Below are 26,691 nucleotides of genomic sequence, written 5' to 3'. Positions count from 1 at the left end.
TTGCTATCAGGAGGCCCTTCAAGGTCAGAATGTCTTGCAAGGTCACGAGTTATTGGTGTTTGTTATGCAGGGATTGCTGCTAGGTCCTACTTGAGTAAGCAACAAAAATAACTATTTGTCATATGCCTGCCATGTGACAACAGAATTGGTAACCCATAAATAATGCCTTCCCCGCCCCAGTATCAACAGTAAACTCCCTGCAGATCCATAGTAGCCTGCTTAGACATTCACAAAGCCTCTTAGGTTTGTCACAGCAACTTCTTTCTTTTCTGTTGTAGAGGGGTTTAAAACCTGGTGTAATCAAATGACAAAGAAATCCTTCCTGCTGTTTTGCTCACTGCAGACAGGAAGCTCTGTAAGACAGAACAAATGGACTCAGGTTCTGCCCAAGGGAAATGTGCCGTTCTGAAATATCTAGAAGCTGGAGTAAGCAGAGGTATTCAGGAGGCTCATTATGAAATCCAAAGTGGAATTCAGAATCCAAATCTGAAATGTCAAGGGATTCAGGCTTACTTTATACTTTTTTAAAAATTATACTTCTTTTCACTTTTTTCCTCCTCTTTCTTTTTTTCCTTTCTCTTTTGCAGGAGGTAGAGTTTGACATTATTACTCAGTTTTTGCCAGTGTTTGTAAATGTTTCTCTGCTCAGGAGAAAGTTACATTCTATCATGTCAGTCTTACCAACTGGGTTCAGCATACCTCAAATTCAAAGGCAAAGCTGCCTGTGACTCCATCTGCATAAGATGAGGCTCTTTCTTGCTCTCGAATCTATTCCTTTTTTCCACCTACTTTCTTAGTGCATCCTGCTGTCCACTCGTTCTCTCTCATTCCACCCCTGCCCCCATCTTGCTCTTTAATTTCTCTCTTGTTCATGGTTTAAACTCTTCCATTCTTTTCACTTTTCTCCTTCCATAACATTTCTTCCCAGTTAATTTCTTCCATCCCCTTCCATCCATGTGTAAAATCACACAAAGAAAATACAATAGATTAGAAATTAACAATAGCCCTAATCCTGCGCTCGCTGGAGAAATTCAAGATATGTCTTCAGTGAGTTAAGAGGCTTAATCCTTCCACCAGAGCAGGCAGTTATGCTGATTAGAAGGTGTTATTCTAGACAAATTGTTTTACATTCCTAGATCTAGGTAGTGTTTCCTTTGAACCATGCTGTCTAAAATAAAATAGATTAAAAAACAAAACAAAACCACACAACGACAACAAAAGCCCCACATTTTAGCAGAACCACTCTAAAATCACTCTACCATCAATATCACCATCTGGAGGTGTCTCTTGTTCCCTTAAAGACAGAGCCTAAGATGACTAGTGGTCACATGTAGTTTAGGTGGTTTTAAAATGTGATGGATAATCTTTTCCTTAGAGAATTTGCAAATACTTCATGAGCAAGATAGAGTTTTGATCAAAAGGAAACATCTGTATCAACCCTGCCGTCATAGGGGTGCTCACAGCAGCTTCTCTGAATGAGGAACCTGCTTCTAGAATCTTCCCAAAGGCAAGATACATAGATGATGCTGGTAACTATAGTTACATGCAACTCCTCATTGAAGTGAAATGCAAATAACCTGATATTTCATAAATCAATTGGTTGCTTTAATGAAAGAAAAAAATACCCAAGCAAACAACAAAGACAATGTGTGCATTTTTGCTATGTGCTGTTTTTTCCTTCTGCAAATATTAGCTGAGGCTGCTGAGAATTTCCAGTGTACTCTGTATATAGAATACAAAATCTACATTATATAATGCTTTGGACATCCATGCTCAGTATAATTAGTAGTATATAAGGAGTTGTTTTACTCAGTAAATCCATTTCTTAGAGTAGATCCTTTCAGCAATAATTTCTTAGAAGGAAAATGGACATAACTATGATTCTTGACTGAAATAAGGAAATTAGTTGAATAGAATAGAATAGAATAGAATAGACCAGGTTGGAAGAGACCTTCAAAATCATCATGTCCAACCCATCAACCAATCCAACCCACCTAAACAACTAACCCATGGCACCCAGCACCCCATCAAGTCTCCTCCTGAAAACCTCCAATGATGGTGACTCCACCACCTCCCCAGGCAGCCCATTCCAATGGGCAATCACTCTCTCCTATATAGAACTTCTTCCTAACAGCCAGCCTAAACCTCCCCTGGCGCAGCCTGAGACTGTGTCCCTTTGTTCTGGTACTGGCTGCCTGGGACAAGAGACCAACCTCTGCCTGTCTACAACCTCCCTTCAGGTAGTTGTAGAGAGCAATAAGGTCACCCCTGAGTTAAAACTGCATACAAAGCAATGCTTTTTTACCAAAGCTAAACACTCTACTCAGCCAGGTGACCATATTTACTGTAAAATAGAAGAGATAAAAAGTATATTAATATAAATTCCACTTCCAGTAGATGAAAAGAAAATACAATTTCTGTAAAGTATAACATCTGAGAGGCCTGTGTATCGAGGCTATAAAATACCCATTCACCAGACTGGCATAGGGATGACAAGTAGGAAGGCACTGAAACAGTAAATGAGAGTTTGCTTTCTTATTTCTCTCTCAGTCCCAGTAATAACACTAATACTGGTTCTTGATTCACAACTATTATACTCCTTATCATAAGCAGATGTTAATATTTCTGCATACAGCTTGAAAACATTTATCAGATGTAACTGTCACAACTGCTTGTGGTTTTGGAACTAAAGAAGGATCTTCTGTAGAGGTGTCTTTGGACCTGTTTAAAAAGTCCTCTCTTCCTTATTGCACTTTCTCTTCCCTTTTTCAGAAATAGTCCACTGTATTTTTCCTTTGGCCTCCACTGTAGGTTAACAGCAAACTTTCCCATATCTTATTGAGGACACAGAATCAGGCTCTAATTCCACCTAAGTAAAAAGGAATATTGCTGACAATATTAGGTATATAATTCCCTAAAATATGGGCTATGTTTTGAGTGTTGTTTCTCAGTGATTGGTTCTGTGTACTTTGTAATTCACAAAGTAATACTACCCTGTCCAACATGATGGTATTCAACAAGTCCAAGTGCTGGGTGCTGAACTTTGGTCACAACAACCCCATGCAGTGCTACAGGCTGGGGTCAGAGTGGCTGGAGAGCAGCCAGGCAGAAAGGGACCTGGGGGTGCTGGTTGACAGCTGTCTGAACATGAGACAGCAGTGTGCCCAGGCGGCCAAGAGGGCCCCTCAATTTAAGAAGGACATTGAGACTCTTGAACATCTCCAGTGAAGGACAACGAGGCTGGGGAGAGACCTCGAGCACAAGCCCTACGAGGAGAGGCTAAGGGAGCTGGGATTGTTTAGCCTGGAGAACAGGAAGCTCAGGGGAGACCTTATTGCTGTCTACAACTACCTGAAGGGAGGTGGTTGTAGCCAGGAGGTGGCTGGTCTCTTCTTCCAGGCAACCAGCACCAGAATAAGAGGACACAGGGGAATTTGAGGCTTGGGGTGAGGAGAAAGTTCTTCACAGAGAGAGTTGTTTGCCATTGGAATGTGCTGCCCAAGGAGGTGGTGGAGTCACTATCCCTGGAGGTGTTCAAGAGGGGATTTGACATGGCACTTGGTGCCATGGTTTAGTAGTCATGAGGTGTTGGGTGACAGGTTGGACTTGATGATCTTTGAGGTCTTTTCCAACCTTATTGATTCTATGATTCTAACTTTATTATTTATTTATTAATTGATCAATTGCTTAACATCCTGCTCTCATCTCTACTTTTGCTTTCTGTTGCCCAAAGTTCAACCTTTCAGGTATTGTTTGTAGAGTGTTTACTTTTTGGTTACAAAATCTTCTGGACTGTTGTAATTTGTTTCATATTGCCTCACTGTGTTGTTGTTTGTTGGTTTTTTTCCCCCCACAGACATTGAACATGTCTTATCCCGTTTGTACCTGCAGATAAAATTACACGAGAATCTAAAATGCTTAAATAGACTAAATAAGCTGAAACATGTAGCTCATTTCTTCAGCTACTGCAGGATTTTAGCCTTCTCAGCTTAGAGAGTTTGTTAAATTATGGATGCTTCTATTTATAGATAAAATAATTGGAAGACTGACCATGGATCTGCAGGAACGAGGGATGCATTTTTCAGTGATTTATACTGCAGTGAGACCTTCAAGGGTGAGTAATCCTCAGTGTCTAAAGCTGTCAGATTTTTGGCATATAACAATTTAACATTTACAGGGGAATATTGTACATTATTTTCCAGATTACACAAGCAAACAGCCTGCCTTGTATGAGATGTAGATCAGAAGTGATTGCACAAATTATCATGTACAACAGCTATATCACATAGTTGAAGTTTTACTGCTGTAAGAGACCATAGATTTGTGATTTTCTCTAGGACTTAGTATTTTTTTTTTAAGGACTGTGATTTTAGAATTTTTGGTTTGTTTTTTTTTTCATTGAACTCTAATGGGTTTATAGTAATTCTACGTGGAACCTCATTGAACTTCTTAGTGTGGCTGGTCAAGCAAGACAGCGTTGTTAATTAACTGAAAACTACTAATGTATCTATTTTAAAATTAACTGGTTTCCTTCCTTTTAGTCAATACTTGGCATTTACATCTGGAAGGTGAAGTTTTTGTGTTTGCTGATAGTCAGAATGCCATTTATAGGTCACAGAGTTACCTGTTTTGTGTGATAGGAAGGTTGTAAGCAGGGAATATTCAAGTTTTAATTGTAATTTGATGAGAAGGAAGATTGTCATGCGTTGAGGATAACAGAATACAGTGGCCATTAAGAAGAGAAAAGGAAGGTTATAGCCAGGTGGGGGTTGGTCTCTTCTCCCAAGCAACCAGCACCAGAACAAGAGGACACAGCCCCAGGCTGCACCAGGGGAGGTTTAGGCTGGATGTTGGGAAGAAGTTCTTCACAGAAAGAGTGACTGGCCATTGGAATGTGCTGCCCAGGGAGTTGGTGGAGTCGCCATCACTGAAGGTGTTTAAGAGGAGACTAGATGAGGCACTTGGTGCCATGGTTTAGTTGATTAGATGGTGTTGGGTGATAGGTTGGACTTGATGATCTCGAAGGTCCTTTCCAACCTGGTCTATTCTATTCTATTCTATTCTACTCTATTCTATTCTATTCTATTCTGAAATTGTATTGATGTGGTTGGCAGATGCTTTGAAAAGTTCTGGGTAGAAGTTTTTGGTGACAACTTTTTATCTGGTCAGCATCAGGTGACAGCAATAAGTGTCTTGCATAAGTGGAACCCACATAGGTACCCATTTCCTGGGGCCACCAATGTGGTCTACTGATCATCTCTGCCACTTACTGAAACCTGTAATGTATTTGTAGGTAATCTATAATGCGCAGTAGAGAGACATCCCCTTGGTGTTGATTACTGGAGGTGCTTAAGAAGAGACTGGATGGGGCACTTGGTGCCAGTTGATTACATAGTGTTGGGTGATAGGTTGGACTCGATGATCTCAAAGGTCTTTTCCAACCTGGTCTATTCTATTCTATTCTATTCTATTCTATTCTATTCTATTCTATTCTATTCTATTCTATTCTATCTTAAAACTAAACAAATGTGAAAGAAATGTATCTATTCCAGTGGTAACACATCTTAGCTCCTAATATGATGCTTAGTTCAATTTGAATTTTAATTCTGGCTCAGATAATGTCATTTGAGAAAACAGAAGATATAATTCCCTTGGTTTAGGCAACAGAAAAGCCATTAGTGGGATTGTCTAGATCTAGTGTGAGCACTGCATGCAAAATCTTAAGAAGCTGGAGGGTTTTCATGATGGGATACTAAATAATTCACAACTATTCTTAACACAAGAACAAAGCCTAGGAAACCTGTTTTGAATGGGTATGGAGTTATGTTCATTTAGCATATCCAAAAGCAGAGAAGAGGCAACTTGACTGCAGTTCTTTAAGCCCAAAGTGTATGCCCCGCTCCCCTGCTCCAAAGTGTTCAGTGTTTGGTCAGACAAAATCTGGGCGTCAGCAGGGAGGTAGGATCTTGAACTTTTGGCCGTCCAACATGATAATCAGAATAGTGCCTTCAGATTTTAGGAAAAAAGTCTAGTTCTACTGAAGAAAAACGAGGACTTCCTTCAGTAATCTACCAGGTGAAATAAATTTTCAAGCTAGGTTTTGAAGACCAGAATTAGAATGCAAAGACAGAGCAGCATGAGGAAGAAACCTCATGCTGGTATTCTCTGGGCTCTCTTTTTGTGGTAAAGGAAAGGACATGAGTCTAGCACATCCAGAGGGACCTTGACAGGCTGGAGAGGTGGGCACAAGCCAACCCCATAAGATTCAACAAGACCAAGTGCAGGGTCCTGCATCTGGTTTGAGGCAATCCCAGGCACAAATCCAGGCTGGGCAGTGACTGGCTGGAAAGCAGCCCGGAGGAGAGAGACTTGGGGGTGCTGGTGAACGAGAAGCTCAACAGGAGCTCTCAATGTGCACTTGCATCCCAGAAAGCCAATCAGATCCTGGGCTGCAGCAAGAGAAGTGTGGCCAGCAGGTCAAGGCAGGTGATTCTCCCCCTCTCCTCAGCTCTGGTGAGACACCACCTACAGTACTGCCTCCAGTTCTGGAGCCCCTATTACAGGAGGGATATGGAGGTGCTGGAAGGTGTCCAGAGAAGGACCCCAAGGATGATCAGAGGGCTGGAGCACCTCTCCTGTGAGGACAGACTGAAAGAGTTGGGGCTGTTCAGTCTGGAGAAGAGAAGGCTCCCAGGTGACCTCATTGTGGCCTTCCAGTGTCTGAAGGGGGCCTACAAGAAGGCTGGGGAGGGACTTCTGAGGATCTCAGGTAGGGCTAGGACTAGGGGGAATGGAATGAAGCTGGAGGTGGGGAGATTCAGGCTGGAGGTGAGGAGGAAGTTCTTCACCCTGAGAGTGGTGAAGCCCTGAAATGGGTTGTCCAGGGAGGTTGTTGGGGCGCTGTCCCTGGAGGTGTTTAAGAGCAGGCTGGATGAGGCTCTGGCCAGCTTGATCTAGTGTGGTGTGTCGCTGCCCATGGCAGGGGTGTTGGAACTAGCTGATCCTTGTGGTCCCTTCCAACCCTGACTGATACTATGATACAGTTGATTTTACTTTTTTTTTTTTTTTAACAATGATCCAAAATAATAATAAGAATAAAAAAATATTTAGTTATTGTGGCTCTTTGCAGTTTGAAATCAAAGGACATGGCCATTGTTAGCTGGAAACTGCAGTTAGAACAATTGGAATGAAAAATATTTTTAATTAACAGAAGAATTGGAGTAAAGAGAAGGAAATTTTGGAGCAGTTTTAGAAGTTTGTTCAATTTTGAATCTATGCATATTTCAATAGGCTTTTAAAATTAAAGTGTCTCAGTTTGAGCAACTGAAGCACTTCTAAATAATTAAAGCCATGTATTTTGAGATGTTCTGCTTTTTTTTTTTTTAAAGTAAGCAACTTAAACTTTTCTTAATTCTGTAAATTCAGTGTTATATAAAACCATTTGAAACTTCCCTCCGATAACTTTAAGTGATTTCAGTACCTTCAAGGTTATCAAGTTCGGCACAGAGATAGAAAAGGTGAAAGAAAAAGTGCCCTTGAGTGGTCGTCTGTCAGTACATTTGCATGTACCCTTCTCTTAGTATGCATTGCATATCTTTGGCTGTGCTTGAACTGTTTCATAACCTTAAGCTAAAGGACCAACTCTCTTTGCTTAAGCTTTAAAGACTATATTCCATGGCCTAGATGTTAGAGGGTCACTCCTCACTATATGGGAAGTAAAAGGCTTTGATGCTCTAGGAAAAGAGGTTAGGTTGCTTCGTACATTTGAAAAGCAACAGCAGTCATTCAGTATGAAATATTTGTGTATACAAATCTGGCTTTTCTTGTTGATGAAGGAAATGAGCTTTAAGCATGATACTTAAAAAAAATAAGTAGAAAGGACAGCTCCTGATCAGGTAAATTAATTTTATGCAGTGAAGCTCCCAAACGCCAGTGCTGTGAGATACTTCTCTCTCAATAGCTCTACCTCCTTGCTCTTGGGCACTTGATGGCTTCATAGCATCATCTTGTTTCATTCTCACATTCTTTTGTTCCTCCAAGCAGAGAAAAATGGATGTGAGGAATACATATACTGGAAAAGATTTCAGACTGGTATTGGCTTCACAAAAAGTAATTAATGAGACAGGAAGAAAAAAACCCCTCTGATTTGATGAGAAAGAGATGTTTAGTTTAGTCAGTGGAGGCACAGATTGCTCAGAGCTATCATAGTTACCAGTTAATTACCGTAATGCATGATGGAGTTCTATTCAGTCTAGTTCTTGTTCTGTTCCAGTTTCAGCATTTGAAGCTGGAAGACAGAATTAAGACCCTGAAAGAGAGGCTATTTGGCAACCTAAATGAAATGGCTTCACTAAGCAGCTGAAGATTTCTCTGGATATTCCATCATGTAATAAAGGAGCTGCCTTCCTTCAACAAGGCTACATCTTGCCACTCTTGTTCTAAAATGCTTTGCCTTTGAGGTCTGGCTGATTTGGTCTGACATTTAGAGATTTGTATTGCCTAATTCTGGGCAAGTGAAGTGTAAATGTCTACAGCATCAACCAAGGTTCTTTTTACAGTCAAAGACTATTCACGGTTTGATCCTTTTGACCTTTTTTGTAGGGGACTGCTGCAGGATGAGATGAATTTCATCCTTTATAATATTCTTTGTCTCTTGACAACCTAACACAGTCCTAATGCTTAGGTCAGATCTTGACATATATTTAGTCAGACAACTCTCACTCAACATCTCTAATCTTTTAGATTAGATATTTTTAATCTTTCTTCAAAAAACAGAAATTTATCCAAAGAACTGAGGAGTTTCCTGTCAAGACCTTTCTTCCCTTTGAAATTCATTTGATAGATTATTTTTCTTCAGGAGAATCAAACCCCTCTGCAGTCTTTATTCTCCTCTTGCATCAGAAGTTCTCTTGAATATATGAATTTTTGTGTTCTTGGGACCTGTGATCAAAGTCACCCCTCTACCCCTTCTTGCAGCTAGTTAATTTTTTGGGCTTAAGGTTGTAGTGCATAATTTTATCTGTGCTGTTGTAATTGCAGAGGTTAAAAAGCTCCAGCGATTGAAGAATAAATGTGCTTCAAATCAGAAATCTCACCATGTTTCCTATCTTTTGAATCCTCATGGGATCCATGTCATATTTTCACAAGTTTGCTTCTGAAACTTTGGGATGGGTTGAGGCCGACCCCCTCCCCACCACGGGCAAAAATGAGACTCAGACAAACGGACTGCAGAAGTGGTCAGGCTTACAGTTGTCTCTTCCCAGTTAGATTGAATACTGAGGAACAACATAATGAAAAAAGGAGACCTGTGGCTACATCCCAGCTGATACTAATTCTGCTGACTCCACTTTTTACAGATGCATTGTGAAGTTACGTTTAAACCTTCTCTTGTCTCCTCATTTTCAGAGAGTTTCAGCTACCATGAGCTTTTGATTGCTTCATTCTACAAGCTGTCTGATCTAGTTGGCATTCAAATGCACTGCGTCTTTGATGCCATTCAGAGCAAAACAATATGACTTATAGGAACTTTATTCAGCTGTAAGTAGCATGGGCACCTGCAGCACAAGTGGCTGCATTTGGCTCTTAAATAGTGTCTAGTGGGAGTGCATCTCGACTGAAAAGAGTGTGAAAAGGTGTTACATTCTTTGACAAGTGTTTGCAGTTGCATCCTCTTTGTTTCTGCCTTCTACTTGATGCATTTTTTAATGCAGTGATGCATCTTCCACTTACATGCATCTCCTCTCTTTTCATTGACTGTTCAGTTCAGCACTCTGAGTAAACTAAAGTTAGCAACAGCCACCCCACTGACTTCACAGCTTCTGATTAATTAAATGCTTTCACCCATGGAATATACTCAAACAATATACAATGGGAACTTTGCCATGAACCAAATGTTAGAAGCATGCTTCTAATGCCACCTGCTAGAGTTGGGGGTTCATGGTAGATGCCTTCACACATCCTTGAATGGAGGAACTGTCTTATTCATTTACTCTAGTATTTTTCACATTTGAAGGAGCAATTATAGTTTTACATAGTGTAATGAGATAAACTAAATAATAAAAAGAAGAAACCACAGGAATTCCTCATCCTTTAAGTCCTTCCCCCACTTAAAGAATTCCATTATAATAGGAAAAAAAAAACCCTTTAACTTGTAGATGAAGAATATGCACTTAATTATTTCCTGGCTAACTCAGTGGGGTGTTTTTACTTAATAGAGGTAGAATCATTTAAAATAATTAGAAAAGCACCATTTAGGACTGTTTTAAACCTGTTAGGTGTCATTCTTGAGGGGAAAAAAAAAAGAAGAAATATTTAGCCAAATTGTCTTGGAAATTGAATGCCAAGGCTGTGAGAAACGCTTGCTAGAAATTCTGCATGATTCATTCCATGTGTAGTCATGTTATATTCTAGGAATTACAGACTCTTATTCTAAGAATAGAATCTTTAAAGACTGAGGCCAAACCCAACATCCAAGAGATTTAACTTTAACCTGAGGATTAAATCCTAACCTGAAATGATCCATCCATTTGTGTGTGGCAAATTGCCTAGTAAGCTCCATTAATTCTGTTGAATAACTGCAAATGGAATGGGAACTGTTTAAGCACAGCATATTAACATCTCAAACTAGGTCTCAAACAGCATTTTTGAAAGACAAAGAGGAACTTGGGAAAATGACAACACAAAGCCAAGGGAACCTTTCATTGGATAATCTCTGTGGTGGAACCTAGAGAAGTTCTCACCTCAAAGACTTTCTTTCAGTAATCTTGAAGTGATCAAAAAAGGATGCTGTTACTGAGGTGGTAGTAGAAGGGATTTCAGAGTATAATGTTGTAATGTCATCATATCATAGAATCATAGAATCAATAAGGTTGGAAAAGACCTCAAAGATCATCAAGTCCAACCTGTCACCCAGCACCTCATGACTACTAAACCATGGCACCAAGTGCCACGTCCAATCCCTCAGTTTAGGAAGGACATTGACTTGCTGGAGGGTGTCCAGAGAAGAGCAATGAAGTAGGTGAGGGGTTTGTAACACAAGCCCTATGAAGAGAGGCTGAGGGAGCTGGGGTTGCTTAGCCTGGAGAAGAGGAGACTCAGGGGTGACCTTATTGCTCTCTACAACTACCTGAAGGGAGGTTGCAGACAGGCAGATGTTGGTCTCTTCTCCCAGGAAGCCAGTACCAGAACAAGAGGACACAGTCTCAGGCTGCACCAGGGGAGGTTTAGGTTGGATGTTAGGAAGAAGTTCTACACAGAGAGAGTGATTGCCCATTGGAATGGGCTGCCTGGGGAGGTGGTGGAGTCGCCATCATTGAAGGTGTTCAGGAGGAGACTTGATGGGGTGCTTGGTGCCATGGTTTAGTTGTTTAGGTGGGTTGGATTGGTTGATGGGTTGGACGCGATGATCTTGAAGGTCTCTTCCAACCTGGTTTATTCTATCTATGTCTTCTATCTATGTCTTTTGGAATACCTCCATATCATTGATGTCAGATAATTTTCACCTAATTTTTAAACAGTAGTCAGGATTCTAATGTATACCTTGTAAATGATACAGTTTGGTCTTAATCTCTGAGGAGAAGGAAGTGGCAAGTGTGGCATGGGATTTGTGAAGAGGCTCCATATCCCTGAACAAACACAATCACAAAATTGTGTCCTGACAAAATTTGTTGAAACTAAAGCAATATATAAATGGATACATGAAGAAAATACTATATGGATTTGGACTTATTGGAGAGGCATAAAACATGCAAGTAAAGGTGATCCTGTTGCTACAGAGGAAAAAAAAAAGTGCTAACAATGTGAAAAATGCTTTGTGGCAGAAAAAAAGAATGTAGGGGGGGGAAAGTGATAATAATAAGAGGTTGATCTTTACAATAGAGAGTAAATACCATTGGAATTCACTGGGGACTGATGTTGATACCTATGATGTTCCACAGAGGTTTTTTTAGTATGGAAAGTCAACTGAAATTTGAAGGTGTTGAAATTTGCTGATGTGCTGACAAGCTGGAGAAACCACTTAGAGAACAGAGTTACTGGGTGACAAAATGACAGATTAAATCCAGCATGAAGGAAAGTAACACATAAGGAAAAGCTTAAATACACGTATTACAATGTGATGAGTGGCTGCTATTTCTCAGAAGGGAGATTATGGTGTGAATGTGGGTAGATCCCTTGGAACATCCCAGCACTCAGCACTGGAATGAATAGCAAGCAGTGTTACAAATCGTTTGGAAAGGGAGGCGGCAAAGCACTAACTAGTTCACTAAGTCCTTGCTGACTGCAAGTCAGTCAGAGGAACAGTTCTGTGTGATTCTTACAACCCTATCTCCAAAGGGATGCAGTAGAACTACAAGATGAAAATATTCTAGCTAGGAAAACTGGCAGTTTGAGAGGGAAACAATAAGTAGAAACACTGATAACATGAACAGGCTAAACAGGTAATAATTATTCACTGTCTGGCCTGTATTCACAGTTGTCACCACTCACAGACCAGTTTCTTTAAAGAAACAAAATAAACTTTTGGGGGTGACAAACGTACATGGATTTCAATGATCTGTTGACCTCATGAAAGAAAGATAGGAAGGAAGGATGGAAGAAAGATCCTCTTATGTGTGCTCATTTGAATGCAACCATTGACTTTGAAGCTTTCAAATCCAAAGATGACAGAAATCAAGGAGGGTATCCTGGGACAAGTATTGTTTGTATTTACCCTTTTCTTATTTTTAGCTGGCAGTTACTATCTGAAGCACCAGCAGTGAGCAAGGTGGACCTTTGCTCTCTCACAGTTTAGCTGGTCTTGTGTCTTGGCAGTGGAAGGTTGGGATATTTGACAGAGCATTTCCCTGGGACAGGAATGTGAGAGGTAATATGTAATTTATTTAACTAAAGGCCATAAGCCAGAAGATGCAGCCCACAGACTACACAAAGCTCCACTAAAGGAAGCTCACTATATTTTCTCCTCATGCTTCCACATTAGGTTGCTACAGAATTGTCTCTTATGAAAATGAAAATGATTGGCTCATAAAACAACAACAACAAAAAAGCTTGCTGCACATAAACAATTTTTCTGATGGCAGCCAGGAAATCTACAACCAAAAGTGACTGTCAGTTGGAAACTGGATAGGTAGCACCCTGATCTTGGTGCCTTTCCCCCTACTTTCAGTGCAGGGAAACAGGTTGGATTCTCAAGATGCATGCCATTAAGAATCTGCAAGTTGCCTCTGAGACTTATGAATTCTTTCTTTATTTTGTGGAGGGCCATAAAAATGACCAGAGAGCTAGAACATCTCTCTTATGATGAAAGGCTGAGAGAGCTGAGATTGTTCAGCCTGGGGAAGAGAAGGCTATAGGCAGACCTTATTGTGGTCTTCTGCCACAAGTCTTTTTAGCAGGGCCTGTTGTGACAGAACAAGGGGCAATGGTTTTAAACTAAAAAAGGGTACATTTAGACAAGATAGAAGGAAGAAGTCTTTTACAATGAGACTGGTAAAATACTGCAACACTGCCCAGAGTGGTGCTAGAAGCCCCATCCCTATCAACTTTCAAGGCCAGGTTTGCTGGGGCTCTGAGCAACCTCATCTAATTAAAGCCATCCCTACTTATTGCAGGGTTGTTGGACTAGATGATCTTTGAATGCTTTTTCCAATTGAAACTATTCTATGATTCTACAATTCTATGATCCATTGAGACCTCTGAGCACAGAGACCTGTATCTTCAATACCTTCTCAGGCACCAAAGTCCATAGGCATGATCTTTTTGAGAGACTGACCTGCACTCCCGTTTGAGGGAAACAAAGTAGCCCTGAACAGTCAGATCTCTGTGTACTCACCTCTGTTAGCACCAGCCAAATTGCAGCAGACTCAGAGTTAAGGGTAGGAGGGCACTGGGACTCACCAGTGGATCCCTGTACTGCTGGCTGAGGATGGTATAAGAGAAGAAGCAAATTTGCCCAGCATTAGGATGACAGGTCTTTGTTTCTTCTGGGATCCAACCTGGTATCATAGCACTGTTGTAATCTATATAGGCTTACCAGCTCTATCCAGCCTAGCATGGAAACAGCTGTTATTGGGCTGTTGTATGACATATCTCCTTAGTGCCACTGGTAGGCAAAAAAAAAAGTAAGAAACTAATCCTTTTCTTGACAAAATGTCACAGGCCTCATTTAATTTGTCAGTGGAAACATTGCTGTAAAACCCACATGTAAAGTAGTGCCTGACATCCAGTTTTGTATTACATGGCATATTTTATTCTTGTTCTGTCTGTTCAATTTTACTAAACCCTCAGTGTTTACACTTTGAATGAAACATTGCAGCTATTCTTCTGAGATGGGATTTCTGCTTTAGCCCAAATGATTAACTTCAAAGATAGATACTTAATCAATAGAATAGAATAGAATAGAATAGAATAGAATAGAATAGAATAGAATAGAATAGACCAGGTTGGAAGAGACCTTCAAGATCACCACATCCAACCTATCATCCAACCCACCTAATCAACTAAACCATGCAACCAAGTACCCTATCATATCTTCTTCTGAACACCTCCAATGATGGTGACTCCACCACCTCCCTAGGCAGCCCATTCCAATGGGCAATCACTCTCTCTGTGTAAAACTTCTTCCTAACATCCAGCCTAAACCTCCCCTGGTGCAGCTTGAGACTCTGTCCTCTTGTTCTGGTGCTGGTTGCCTGGGAGAAGAGACCAACCTCCACCTGTCTGCAACCTCCCTTCAGGTAGTTGTAGAGAGCAATAAGGTCACCCCTGAGTCTCCTCCTCTCCAGGCTAAGCAACCCCAGCTCCCTCAGTCTCTCCTCATAGGGCTTGTGTTCCAAACCCCTCACCAACTTTGTTGCCCTTCTCTGGACATGTTCCAGCAAGTCAACCTCCTTCCTAAACTGAGGGGCCCAGAGCTGGACACAGGACTCAAGGTGTGGCCTAACCAGTGCAGTGTACAGGGGCAGAATGACCTCCCTGCTCCTGCTGGCCACACTGTTCCTGATGCAGGCCAGAATGCCATTGGCCCTCCTGGCTGCCTGGGCACACTGCAGGCTCATGTTCAGTCTACCATCGACCAGTACCCCCAGGTCCCTTTCTGCCTGGCTGCTCTCCAGCCACTCTGACCCCAGTCTGTAGCTCTGCATGGGGTTGTTGTGGCCAATGTGCAGAACCCAGCACTTGGATGTGTTCAATCTCATGCCGTTGGATTCTGCCCATTTGTCCAGCCTGTCGAGGTCCCTCTGCAGAGCCTCTCTACCCTCCAGCAGATCAACTGCTGCCCCCAGCTTGGTGTCGTTGGCAAATTTACTGATGACTGATTCAATGTCCTCATCCAGATCATCCATAAAGATGTTAAGGAGCATGGGGCCCAGTACTGATCCTTGGGGCACACCACTAGTGACTGGCTGCCAGCTGGCTGTGGCACCATTCACCACCACTCTCTGGGCTCGGCCCTCCAGCCAGCTCCTAACCCAACACAGTGTGCTCCTGTCCAAGCCATGGGCTGATAGCTTGGCCAGGAGTTCTAAAAAGTTTCTTTCTGCATTTTAGTGCACAATGGTGTGGAAGTTGAATCCCAAATATTCCAGCACCCAGGTATTTCTGTGGTTTCTTTCTTTGTGGGGGAGGGAGAACTGAACCTTCTCTCACCCCCACATTCTGCCTCTGAGGCTTTCAGCCAAAGCATTTGCAAAATCCATGAACAGAATGAAGATGGTTTCATACTTTATGTTGAGCAGAACTATCATAAGGTGAATGTTAGATCCCTCTTTGCCTCCTTAATGCTGAAAACTCAATTCTCCTTCCTACTATATGATTGCCTTATGAACCTAACATTAGTCCTTGCTACTGCTCCAGTTTTTCTCAGGAACTGCAATGAGGAGCAGCTGATTGTAGTCAAACCAAACCCCCAGACGGGCTTCTGTTGCCTGGCATTGAAGCTTCACTATGGTGTACTAACAGCAATAGGCATCAAGATGCTAAAACCACACAAGAGAGCAGGAAGGAAGTTGGTCTTTGTTTCCTAATTCTCCTCACCTTATAAACTTCATTTTACCAAAGTTTAGTATCAAAGCATCATAACAAGAGTCATCATGACAGCAAATGGAACAGTAAAAATTTCTGTAGGTATATTAATGGTAAAAAGAAGCCTAGGGAAGGTGTGGGCCCCCTCAGAAAGGAAACAGGTGAGCTGGAGACAAGTGACATGGAGAAGGCTGAGGTTCTCAATGACTTCTTTACCTCAGTCTTCACTGGCAAGGGCCCCAGCCACACTCCCAGAATAATGGAAGATAATGGAAGATAACTGGCTTGATGGCTGCACCCAAAGAGTGGCTGTCAATGGCTCCATGTCCCAGTGGAGGCCAGGGACAAGCAGAGTCCCTCAGGGATCAGTCCTGGGACCAGGCTTGTTCAACATCTTTGTTGGCAACATGGACAGTGGCACTGAGTGCACCCTCAGCAGGTTTGCTGATGACACCAAGCTGTGTGGTGCAGCAGACAGGCTGGGGGTAAGGGATGCCATCCAGAGGGACCTGGACAGGCTGGAGAGGTGGGCACAAGCCAACCTCAGGAGGTTCAACAAGACCAAATGCAAGGTTCTGAATCTGGGTCAGGGAAATTCCAAGCACCAATAAAGGCTGGACAGCAACTGGCTTGAGAGCAGCCCTGAAGATAAGGACTTGGGGGTGCTGCTGGATGAGAGGCTCAACAGGAGCCACCAGTGTGCACTTGCAGCCCAGAAAGCAAATCACATCCTGGGCCACATCAAGAGAAGCATAGCCAGCAGGTCGAGGGAGGTGATTCTCCCCCTCTACTCTGCCCTGGTGAAACCCCACCTGGAGCACTGTGTCCAGTTCTGGAGCCCCTATTGCAGGAAGGATCTTGATGTGCTGGAAGGTGTCCAGAGAAGGGCCACAAGGATGATCGGAGTGTTGGAGCACCTCTCCTATGAGGCCAGAATGAGGGAGTTGGGGCTGTTCAGTCTGGAGAAGAGAAGGCTCCCAGGAGACCTAACTGTGGCCTTTTAGTATCTGAAGAGGGCCTGCAAGAAAGCTGGGAAGGGACTTTTGAGGGTGTCAGGGAGTGATAGGACTGGGGGGAATGGAACAAAGCTAGAAGTGGGTAGATTCAGATTGGATGTTAGGAGGAAGTTCTTCACCATGAGTGGTGAGACACTGGCACAGGTTGTCCAGGGAGGTGGTAGAAGCCCCATGCCTGGAGGTTCTTAAGGCCAGGCTGGATGCGGCTCTGAGCAACCTGATGTCCCTGCCCACAGCAGGGGGATTGGAACTGGATAATCCTTGAGGTCCCTTCCAACCCTAACAATTCTGTAATTCTATGATTCACAAGTTCCTGCAGTGCAAGTTCTGGCTTTCTCTGACTTCTCCAGAAGAGTTGTCACACACCCATGGAGAGATGCCAAAAGTAAAGAATGGTGTTGTCACACTGAATGCAGTGTTTTTACAGGGAGAATCTGATCATCTGAAAAACATACTGGTATTTAGACTGTAACTTATTACAGACAGACATGAGGAATTTTATATGTAACTTTTGAAAGTTACAAACACATTTCCATGAAGTAACAATAAAACTCAAAGTGCAACATGTAAATACTTACCTTCTTGTCCATACCTCTTCATTCAAGTCAGCTTAAAATCATTTGCCTTTGTCCTATTGCTAGAGATCCTCAGGAAAAGTCCCTCTCCAGCCTTCCTGTAGGATCCCTTCAGGTATTAGAAGGCAGCTATAAGGTCCCCCTGTGGTCTTTTCTTCCCCAAGCTGAACAACTCCATCTCCCTCAGCCTACCTGCATAGCAGAGGTGTTCCAGCTCTTGTCTCATCTTTGTGGCCCTCCTCTAGACTCACTCCAACAGCTCTGTGTCATTCTTATTATGGGAATGCCAGAACTGGACACAGCATTCAAGGTGGATTCTCACAAGAACAGAGTAAAGGGGGAGAATCATGTCTCTTGACCTGCTAGCCACACTCGATGCAGCCTAGGATATGGGTTGCCTTCTGGCCTGCAGGAGCACACTGCCAGCTCATGTTGAGTTTCTCATCAATCAATACACCCAAGTCTCTTTCTTCAGAGCTACTCTCAATCCACTCTGCACCCAGCCTGTATTTGTGCCTGAGATTGACTCAATCCAGAGGCAGGACTTTGCACTTTAACTTGCTGAATCTGGTCCACTTCTCAAGCTTGTCAAGATCCTCCTGGATGCTAACTCTTCCCTCAAGTGAGTCCACCACACCACACAGCTTGGTGTTGTTTGCAAATCTGTTGAGGGTGCACTTGATGCCACTGTCCATACCACTGACAAGGATGTTAAACAGCACTGGACCCAGTACAGATCCCTGAGGAGCTCCACTTGTCACTGCTCTCCACCTGGATAGTGAGCTGTTGATCACAACCCTTTGAGTCCATCCATCTAGCCAGTTCCTAATCCACCGGATGGTCCATACATCAAGTCCATGTCTCTCCATCTTAGAGACAAGGATGTCATGTGGGACAGTGTCAAACGCCTTGCACAAATCCAGGTAGATGATGTCAGCTGCTCTTCTCGTATCTGCCAGAGCTGTAACTTTGTCATAGAAGGCCACCACTAAATTCTCCCTCCCTCCAGCGAATATTTTCATCCTGTAGCACAGTAGAGGACTAATCTGCAAATCTGGGGTATGAGGGTGGTGAGATTCTGGAATGGGTTGCCCAGGGAGGTTGTGGATGCTTCCTCTCTGGGGGTGTTCAAGGCCAGTCTGGATGAGGCATTGAGCAGCTGTGCCTAGCTGAGAGGCATCCCTGCCCATGGAGGGGAGGTTGCAGTAGATGATCTCTAAGGTCCCTTCCAACCTAAGCCATTCCATGATTCCTATACTTGGGACTAACAGTGCTGACAAATCTCTGAGCACTGAATAACACATTTTGCTCCTTGTCTGTGTTTTTTACAGTTGAGTAACCCACCAGACCCTAACCTCAGTCCAACCCTTACTATGTATCCTTTTGCTATTATTGCAACAGAGACTCCTCATCCTTTTCCATATCTCCCATGGCAACTTGGATGCCACATATGAACAGAAGGAAGTGGGGAAAACAGCCAGTTGGAGTGGATATTCCCCTTACCAGTCTAAAAATGATGCAAAATCTCTAGCTTCTTTTATCTCTGTGTCCCAAAATCTAATGTTAAATCTGGGGAGACAGGCATCAACAAATACTGCTTGAATGACACATCTGATAGATTCCTTTTAGATTAATTCTGTTTTGCAATGCAAGTTCCTAATACAGTTTGTTGTTTGGGGGTTGTTTTATTTGTTTGTTTGTTTGTTTCCCTTTTGTGTATTAGATTGAAAGACTGATTAACTGAAAGAATGTAAATTAGTTTTAACACTCTAGCAGATGACCAAGACACATTTTACATTGGATTAATTGTATTTGGGTTATTTGTCCTATGTGAAATGTAAAAGGGAGAAGTAAGTGTAGCAGCTTCTTCCACTGCTACTCTAGCTTATACACATTCTGTTCTACTTTCTGAAATCAAGATATTTTTATAGGTTAATCCTGCCCTTCCTTAAGTTAGCTGAAAAGGTTTGGTACAAAAATCTGCTAAAAGTTTGAGTGGGAAAGTAACAGGAAATATCATGGGTTGCCCAGAGAAGTTGTGGGCACCTCATCCCAAGAAGTGCTTAAGACCAGACTGCGAGAGGCTTTGAACAACCTGGTCCAGTGGGAGGTGTCCCTAAATACTATTGACATTTATTCTGTCTTGGTTAGGCATACAGTTGCGTTATGAATGTCCAAAATAGCATAGACTTCACTTTGGTGTGATAACAAGCAGTGCTCTAATGATTCCCTACCAGCTGCTAAAGTGGAAGGGAAAAGGAGAAAGTACAGTGTTTAAAAGGAGATAATTTTCTGAAAGTTTAATTTCTGGGTTTTTTGGTTTTGAGGAGTCCATTCCAAGTTTCAGCAGCACAAACTGAATCCTTCTTTGAAAACATTTCTCTTTGTATGATCACTTCAAGCTCATTCTCTTGGTCGTCTTGCAAATGCCATCAGATATGCATTCTCCATCTGGATCTACCTGTAGATCCACGCAGTCAGCAGGAAAAAGAGTGAGATTTTGGGGAAGTTCTTCACTTCTGAGTATATTTCCACTCCACTCTTTCTTTATGTGTGTCTGTGTATAAGTGTATGGGGGCAATACTTAAGTCAAATAGTGTCACTTTTCAGATGTGCATGGATTTTGAACCAGATGATCTTTATTTTAAAGCACATTTCTCTCTTTGCTCAGAACTTAGCTTTTGTGTTTCATTGAAGAGTGGGATTTACATATCTGCTTACTTTTCCTGTGTAGACTGGTGATTCTGCTTGGTTTCAAGTTTCAACTTATGAACAAAAATGAAAAATAAACAGATGACAGGAAGTATGGCTGAGTAAAAAATGTTAGGGCTGGCTCTCACAAACCAAAGAGCTTACTGTGGCTTATGCATACATACAAAAAAATCACCTATCGGAAAGCATGCACGGACTGCCTTGTTGGTGAGGCAGGAATCCTTTATTGGTACAGAACAAGCAGCTTATATAGGAAAAATTGAGCAGGGTAAGCAAATCCCTGGCATTCTTGCACCACTGATGCTAATTGAGTTTTCTCCTTTGATATGCAGCTGTCCATTGTTATCTTCATCCCATATCAGGTTGATCTTCTCCAGCATGGAGGCAAGTGCCCTCCTGTCTCGCACTTCAGGTTGTTTACCGTGGTCAGCTCTTCTTTATCATCAAGCCATCCTTCCAGTATCAGTGGCCTGTTGTTCTTTCTTGTCCTGAAACCTTCCATAGATACTTTCTGCTTTCCTACATTCATCTTTCTAAATGAGATTTCATTTTTTTTCCTGAGTTTACTCAATGTACATTTTAACTGGCTTTGTTTTCCTTGAAAGCTGAATTGTGGCTTTACCTCATGCCATTTGCACGGAACAAAATTAATGTGGAATGAAAGAACAACTCCAGAAACTGAGTTCTGGTTCTGACAACACCTGCAAGTGCCATGACTTGGGATTTAAATATATAAGTTATACTGTGTTGTATGCCAGTCCTAAAATTTCAAGTAGAATAGAATAGAATAGAATAGAATAGAATAGAATAGAATAAACCAGGTTGGAAGAGACCTTCAAGATCATCATGTCCAACCCATCATCCTACACCACCTAAACAACTAAACCATGCAACCAAGCACCCTATCAAGTCTCCTCCTAAACACCTCCACCTCCCTGGGCAGCACATTCCAAGGGGCAATCACTCTCTCTGTGAAGAAGTTCTTCCTAACATCCAGTCTGAACCTCCCCTGGCACAGCTTGAGACTGTGTCCTCTTGTTCTAGTAATTTAGTAGGAACAGAAATTTCAAATTTGAAAATCTGCCTTGAAGTTATGATAAGCTACTACCTTGAATTAATAAGTAAATGAGCAAGAAAGGTGTATTAAAATGAGCTTCTGGTAATTCCTGATAAGCGAAGCATCTCCACTGGCAATGTCTGGGGGACTCTCGATCACCCTTCAAGCATTTCTTTTGGAAAATGCAGTTTAAACATCCTCTTGGTTTAGTTGCAGCAGAGCAGAAATTTCAGTTCTGTCATTTTTAGTTGTAAAGAATGAAACCCACTATTAATTTCAGGAAGGGTAAGAAAGATTGTGCTGCAACAGAGGACAAAAAAATAGTAGCTGCTGCATCAAAGTCCCCATTTGAATTTTAATTTACTAGAAATTGTGTGCTGCTCTGAACCAGTGGGTCTTTTTCAGTATTATGGATAATTTCATACCTTTGTCAGTGATGGATAGGCAGTATCTCATGGTTCACATTTTGTAATTCAAAGTCATTTCAAACAATAGAACTTGGAAAAATAGTAGTTAAAATATGTGCAGTTCACTCAGTAGGCAGGAAAATACATCCTAACAAGACTGGGCCTCTAAGTCTTTTGAAAACTAGAAATCTAGGATTTGACCACTACAATGAAGAAGCTTTTCCTCACCCTACATCCTACTCAGGTCATGCTGAGGTCTAGATCTCTAGATGTGTTAGGACAGATTCACACAGAATCACAGAGAAATTGAGGATGGAAGTGGCCTTTGGAAGTCATCTAGTCCAACTTTCCTGCTCAAGCAAGGTTACCTAGAACCAGTTGCCCAGTACCACATCCAGTTAGATTTTAAAACATCCCTGAGGATGGAGAGTCCACAATTTCTTTGGGCAACCTGTGCCAGTATTTCATGGAATCACAGAATCAATCACCAAGGTAATTTGGTCATCTTCACAGTAGAAAAAGTGTTTTGTGCTGTCCAGATGTAATTTTCTGTGTTTGTGCCCACGGCTTCTAGTCCTGTCACTGAGCATCACTGAAAAGAGCCCAGCTCCATCTTCTTTACAGTCTCCTTGATGGTAATTACATATCTTTGTGAGATCCCCCTTTTGAGCCTTTTTTTCTCCAGGCTGAACAACTTTAGCTTGTTCAGCTATTCCATGTAGGAGAAATGCTCCAGACCCTGCTTCATCCTTTACTGGACTGTCTCCATTGTGTCCATGTCTCTCTTGTGCTGAGAAGCCCAGCAGTGGGACCCAGCACTACACATATGGCCTCACCAAGAGGGGAAGAAGCATCCATTTTTGACCTGCTTGCAGTATCTCATCTGGTACAACCCAGGGCATCATTAACCTCCTTTGCCACACTGCTGGCTCATGTTCAATTTAGTGTTCACCAGGAGCCCTAGGTCCTTTGCTGCAAATCTGCTTTCCAGACAGTCTGCCCCTGAGAGTGAACTGCTGCACAGGGTTGTCCTCAATGGTAGGACTTTTCACTTCCCCTTGTCAAACTCCTTGATGTCCCTGTAAGCCCATTTCTTCAGCCTGTGGAAGTCCCTCTGGATGGCAGTATAACCCTCTGGTGTATCATAGGATGAATCCAGTCTCCCGAATAAAACAGAGGGAGACTGCTTGAGATTTCTGTGGAATGCAAGACTGATCAAATTTAGGGCCAACATCGAAGTTATATTTTAAGATAACCTAGAGGGCAATTAAAAAGCAAAACTCAAAACCCACTGGAAATCATAAAACTGTGAACTGTTCAAATCCTCAAAAATAGAGTTAATTAACTTTGCTTAATGTTGCAGATTTTGAGAGCTCAAAGCACTGCAATGCTTTATGTGTCTTGCACTGACAGGTGAATGAAATGAGTGTAATCAAATACATTCTTTCTGCCTGCTGTACATGTGATTGTATGAACTTGACACTGCAAAGGTGATCTTTGTGGTTATATCAAATTCTAATGCCTACCTTTCAAATTTCTAACCTTTAACTACTGATTTGTGGTACAGTTCTTTCCAAAACCCCCACACCTTTTAGCAGGGCTGGTGATGATGCTGTTTTGTAGTGAGGCCATGATCCTCCATAAGCCAGGTAATATGGAGGAAAACTGACTTCTTCGCATGAGAAGGAAACAGAAATGGTAATTTCAGAAAAAGGATTTGAAATGTGCTGATATTTGACTGGAATGTGAATGCTGAATGTCTTCTGATGTGCCACAGTCAAACAAGTCAAACAGATCATACAAGTAGCACAATCTGCCATTCTTCTGGGAGCAGCACCCCTGCACTCAGCATAGCATAGAATCATAGAATCAATAAGGTTGTAAAGACCTCAGAGATCATCAAGTCCAACCTATCACCCAACACCTCATGGCTAACTAAACCATGGCTTCAAGTGCCATGTCCAATCCCCTCTTGAACAACTCCAGGGACGGTGACTCTACCACCTCCCTGGGCAGCCCATTCCAATGGCCAATAACTCTTTCTGTGAAGAACTTTCTCATGCTACTTGCATGATCTGTTTGACTTGTTTGACTGTGGCACATCAGAAGACATTCAGCATTCACATTCCAGTCAAATATCAGCACATTTCAAATCCTTTCTCTGAAATTACCATTTCTGTTTCCTTCTCATGCCATGGTCTAGTAGTCATGAGGTCTTGAGTGACAGGTTGGATTTGATGATCTTTGAGGTCTTTTCCAACCTTGTTTATTCTATGATTCTATACAATGGAAGAATGCTATTAGTGCACAGTACAATAGAGAGACAGGATACAATATGAAAAGAGAAAGGGACTGGACATTTCTTGCTCCTTGTCTCCCTCTTTGAAAGTAGAGAAAGACCTTCCCCTAGCTGGTACAATAAGAGCAATAACTCCACAGTGAGGATGTGGTCACAGATCTATAGTTGGAAATGAAAAGAAGCAACAAACACCACCAGGACAGTCCCATTGTTCTTGATGTGCACACCTAAACATAGCAATTAAAACATCAAGAAGAACAAGACTGGAAAAGAAAGTACCACCATCTGTTGAACTGATATCCAAATACCCCATGTTGAAACTAGCATGTTTCTATGTTTCATTGCCATTCATCACTTCAGCCAACAAACATTTTATTTTCCCAGTATTATTTATTTTTCTTGCATATGTTTGCAACCCTTTGATTTAGATTTGTTTGCAATTTTGAATATATAAAATGGACCCAAATCCTTTTTCTTCTCTCTTGCCATTCTGTTTTGGAACAGCCAACAAAATGCCAGAAACAAACAACAAAGCGAATGAAGAGTTTTGTATGTAAGACCTGTTTGTTTTGAGAAAGATCAGAATGTGCATCAAAATGTCACCAGATCAGCTGTCTTTCTCCTATCCAAGAGAGATGATTGTGAATGAGGAGGTTTGTGAAGCAGATCAAAAGGAAAAATTTTGTCCAGGCTACTTCTGTTGCAGGTTCAGTTAGTAATTACAGGGTTTAGTTAGTAATTACAGTGTGCAGTTCTGGTCTGGGACAATGTAAATGGCATCCTTTCTTTTCTGTACTGTATTTAATCAAATCTTGTGATTGTTCACTGTATATCTGAGATTAAAAATATCGTTATTAAATCCAGAGAAACAAGTCAGAGTTTCACACAGGCCATGGCTCAGGTTATGTAAACATCAAGGGCGCACTAAACAGAAGAATAAAATACGGCTTAAGGATTGACAACACGACTTCCAATGAAGCCAAGTGCGAGATGCTGCACATGGGTCAGGGCAATTCCAAGCACAAATACAGGCTGGGCAGAGAATGGATTGAGAGTACCTCTGTAGAGAAGGACAGGAGGGTGCTGCTTGAGGGGAAGTTCAGCATGGCCTGGCAATGTGTGCTTGCATCCCAGAAACCCAACCATATCCTGGGCAGCATCAAAAGAAGAAAAGCCAGCAGGTCAAGGGAGGTGATTTTACCCCTCTACTCCACTCTTATGAGACTCCATCTGTAGTACTGCTTCCAGCTCTGGAGCCCTCAGAATATCATGGACCAGTTTGAACAAGTCCAGAGGAGGGCTACAAAAATTATTATGGGGCTGGAACCCTCCTCTGGAGACAGGCTGAGAGGGGTTGTTCTGCCTGAAGAAGAGAAGTTACAGGGCAGATCTTGTAGCAGCCTTCCATTACCTAAAGGGAGCCTACAAGAAAGATGGAAATGGACTTTTTTGCAAGAGCTTGTAGTGACTAGCACCCCTTCTTCACAGGCAAATGCTCTATCCATTCATATGCTTTTTCAGAGATTAAGTGGGGTATTTCTGAGAGCCTTATGACAAAGTGCCGGTAGCAGAGCAACAGAAATGGAGCTATAGTCCTGTGATTATATTCTAATAGCTTTCTTTTTATTTTAAGATACTTAAACCTACTCCCTCAAGTTAGCCCAATCAAAGTCTCCAATGCAGCATTATTTTCAGCTATTAGCAGGTGGTTTTTAAAACCCTCCTTAGATGATATGCAAGGCCCACATACTGAAGTCAATTGTTAGACAGGATATAATTTAGACTTCAGCTCTTCCTCTCAGTTTGAAATAAAATGATTATGTTTCAAGAAAGCCTAAGGGAAGATTAAAAGTTTTATACCAAAAGTTGAATATTTTCTTTTGTTGTGCACTCTACTTTTAAAGAAAATGGTATTCTTTTAAAATAATGCATGTTCTGATGTATTTGAAAAGGCACTAACCTGAATTAAAAAGAAATTCATAAAGTATGCATGTAGGGGAGAGGAATATTGCAGTCTTCATGTGAGCATCCAGTCAAAGGTTTTTAACTCAGCTCATTCTGCTTTGTTCATAGAATGAGGTCTCTGCAAAGGTGTGTTGTAAATAACAGATGGCCCATAGCATTTAAAGGGCAGCAGTTAAGGTGACAATCTCCTGGGATTCCTATCCACAGGCAGGTTATAAAGCTATATTATAGCCTTTGTTCCAGACTGGAAAATGGCCCTTACCTTTTTTTAAACCCATTAAAAGTTGTTACAGGCAGTAGTTCCACATAATTATAGTTCTGGCAACCCCTGCGATGCCTCTCATTTCTTGTATCCCAAAGTTATCCAAGGGCAGAGGCCACTTGTAGAAAACAAAGTTGCAAAGCTGACAGGAGCCTCAAAAGTAAATGACATAGCCCAGATATGAACTGAGTAAGAAATGATCAGTAAGATATGAACAGCAGAATCAAGCTGTTGTTCAGTCATCTACTATTTACCATTGATATTAATGAGGCTGGTTAGGGGGATGTCCTGAGCACATTGGTAAAAAGGCATTACCTACTAAAAACAATTCTTAGAAGCCTTCTAAATGAGCATCCATTGTTTCAGATGCTGTCTGAA

The 26,691-nt window shown here is 41.9% G+C and overlaps 1 protein-coding gene across 1 annotated transcript in view; it reads left to right on the top strand.

Annotated features, from left to right (window-relative positions):
- Positions 1 to 26,691, top strand: part of ATP6AP1 (ATPase H+ transporting accessory protein 1) — a 58,801-nt gene that overhangs the window by 16,805 nt on the left and 15,305 nt on the right. The window contains exon 6 of the mRNA XM_009896286.2: positions 4,029 to 4,114. Within this exon, the coding sequence (XP_009894588.2) occupies positions 4,029 to 4,114 (86 nt within the window). The remainder of the gene's footprint in view (positions 1 to 4,028; positions 4,115 to 26,691) is intronic.

The sequence above is a fragment of the Dryobates pubescens genome, chromosome 27, assembly GCF_014839835.1.
Source record: "Dryobates pubescens isolate bDryPub1 chromosome 27, bDryPub1.pri, whole genome shotgun sequence".
Taxonomy (NCBI): Eukaryota; Metazoa; Chordata; class Aves; order Piciformes; family Picidae; genus Dryobates; species Dryobates pubescens.
This window is presented reverse-complemented; position numbering and strand designations above follow the sequence as displayed.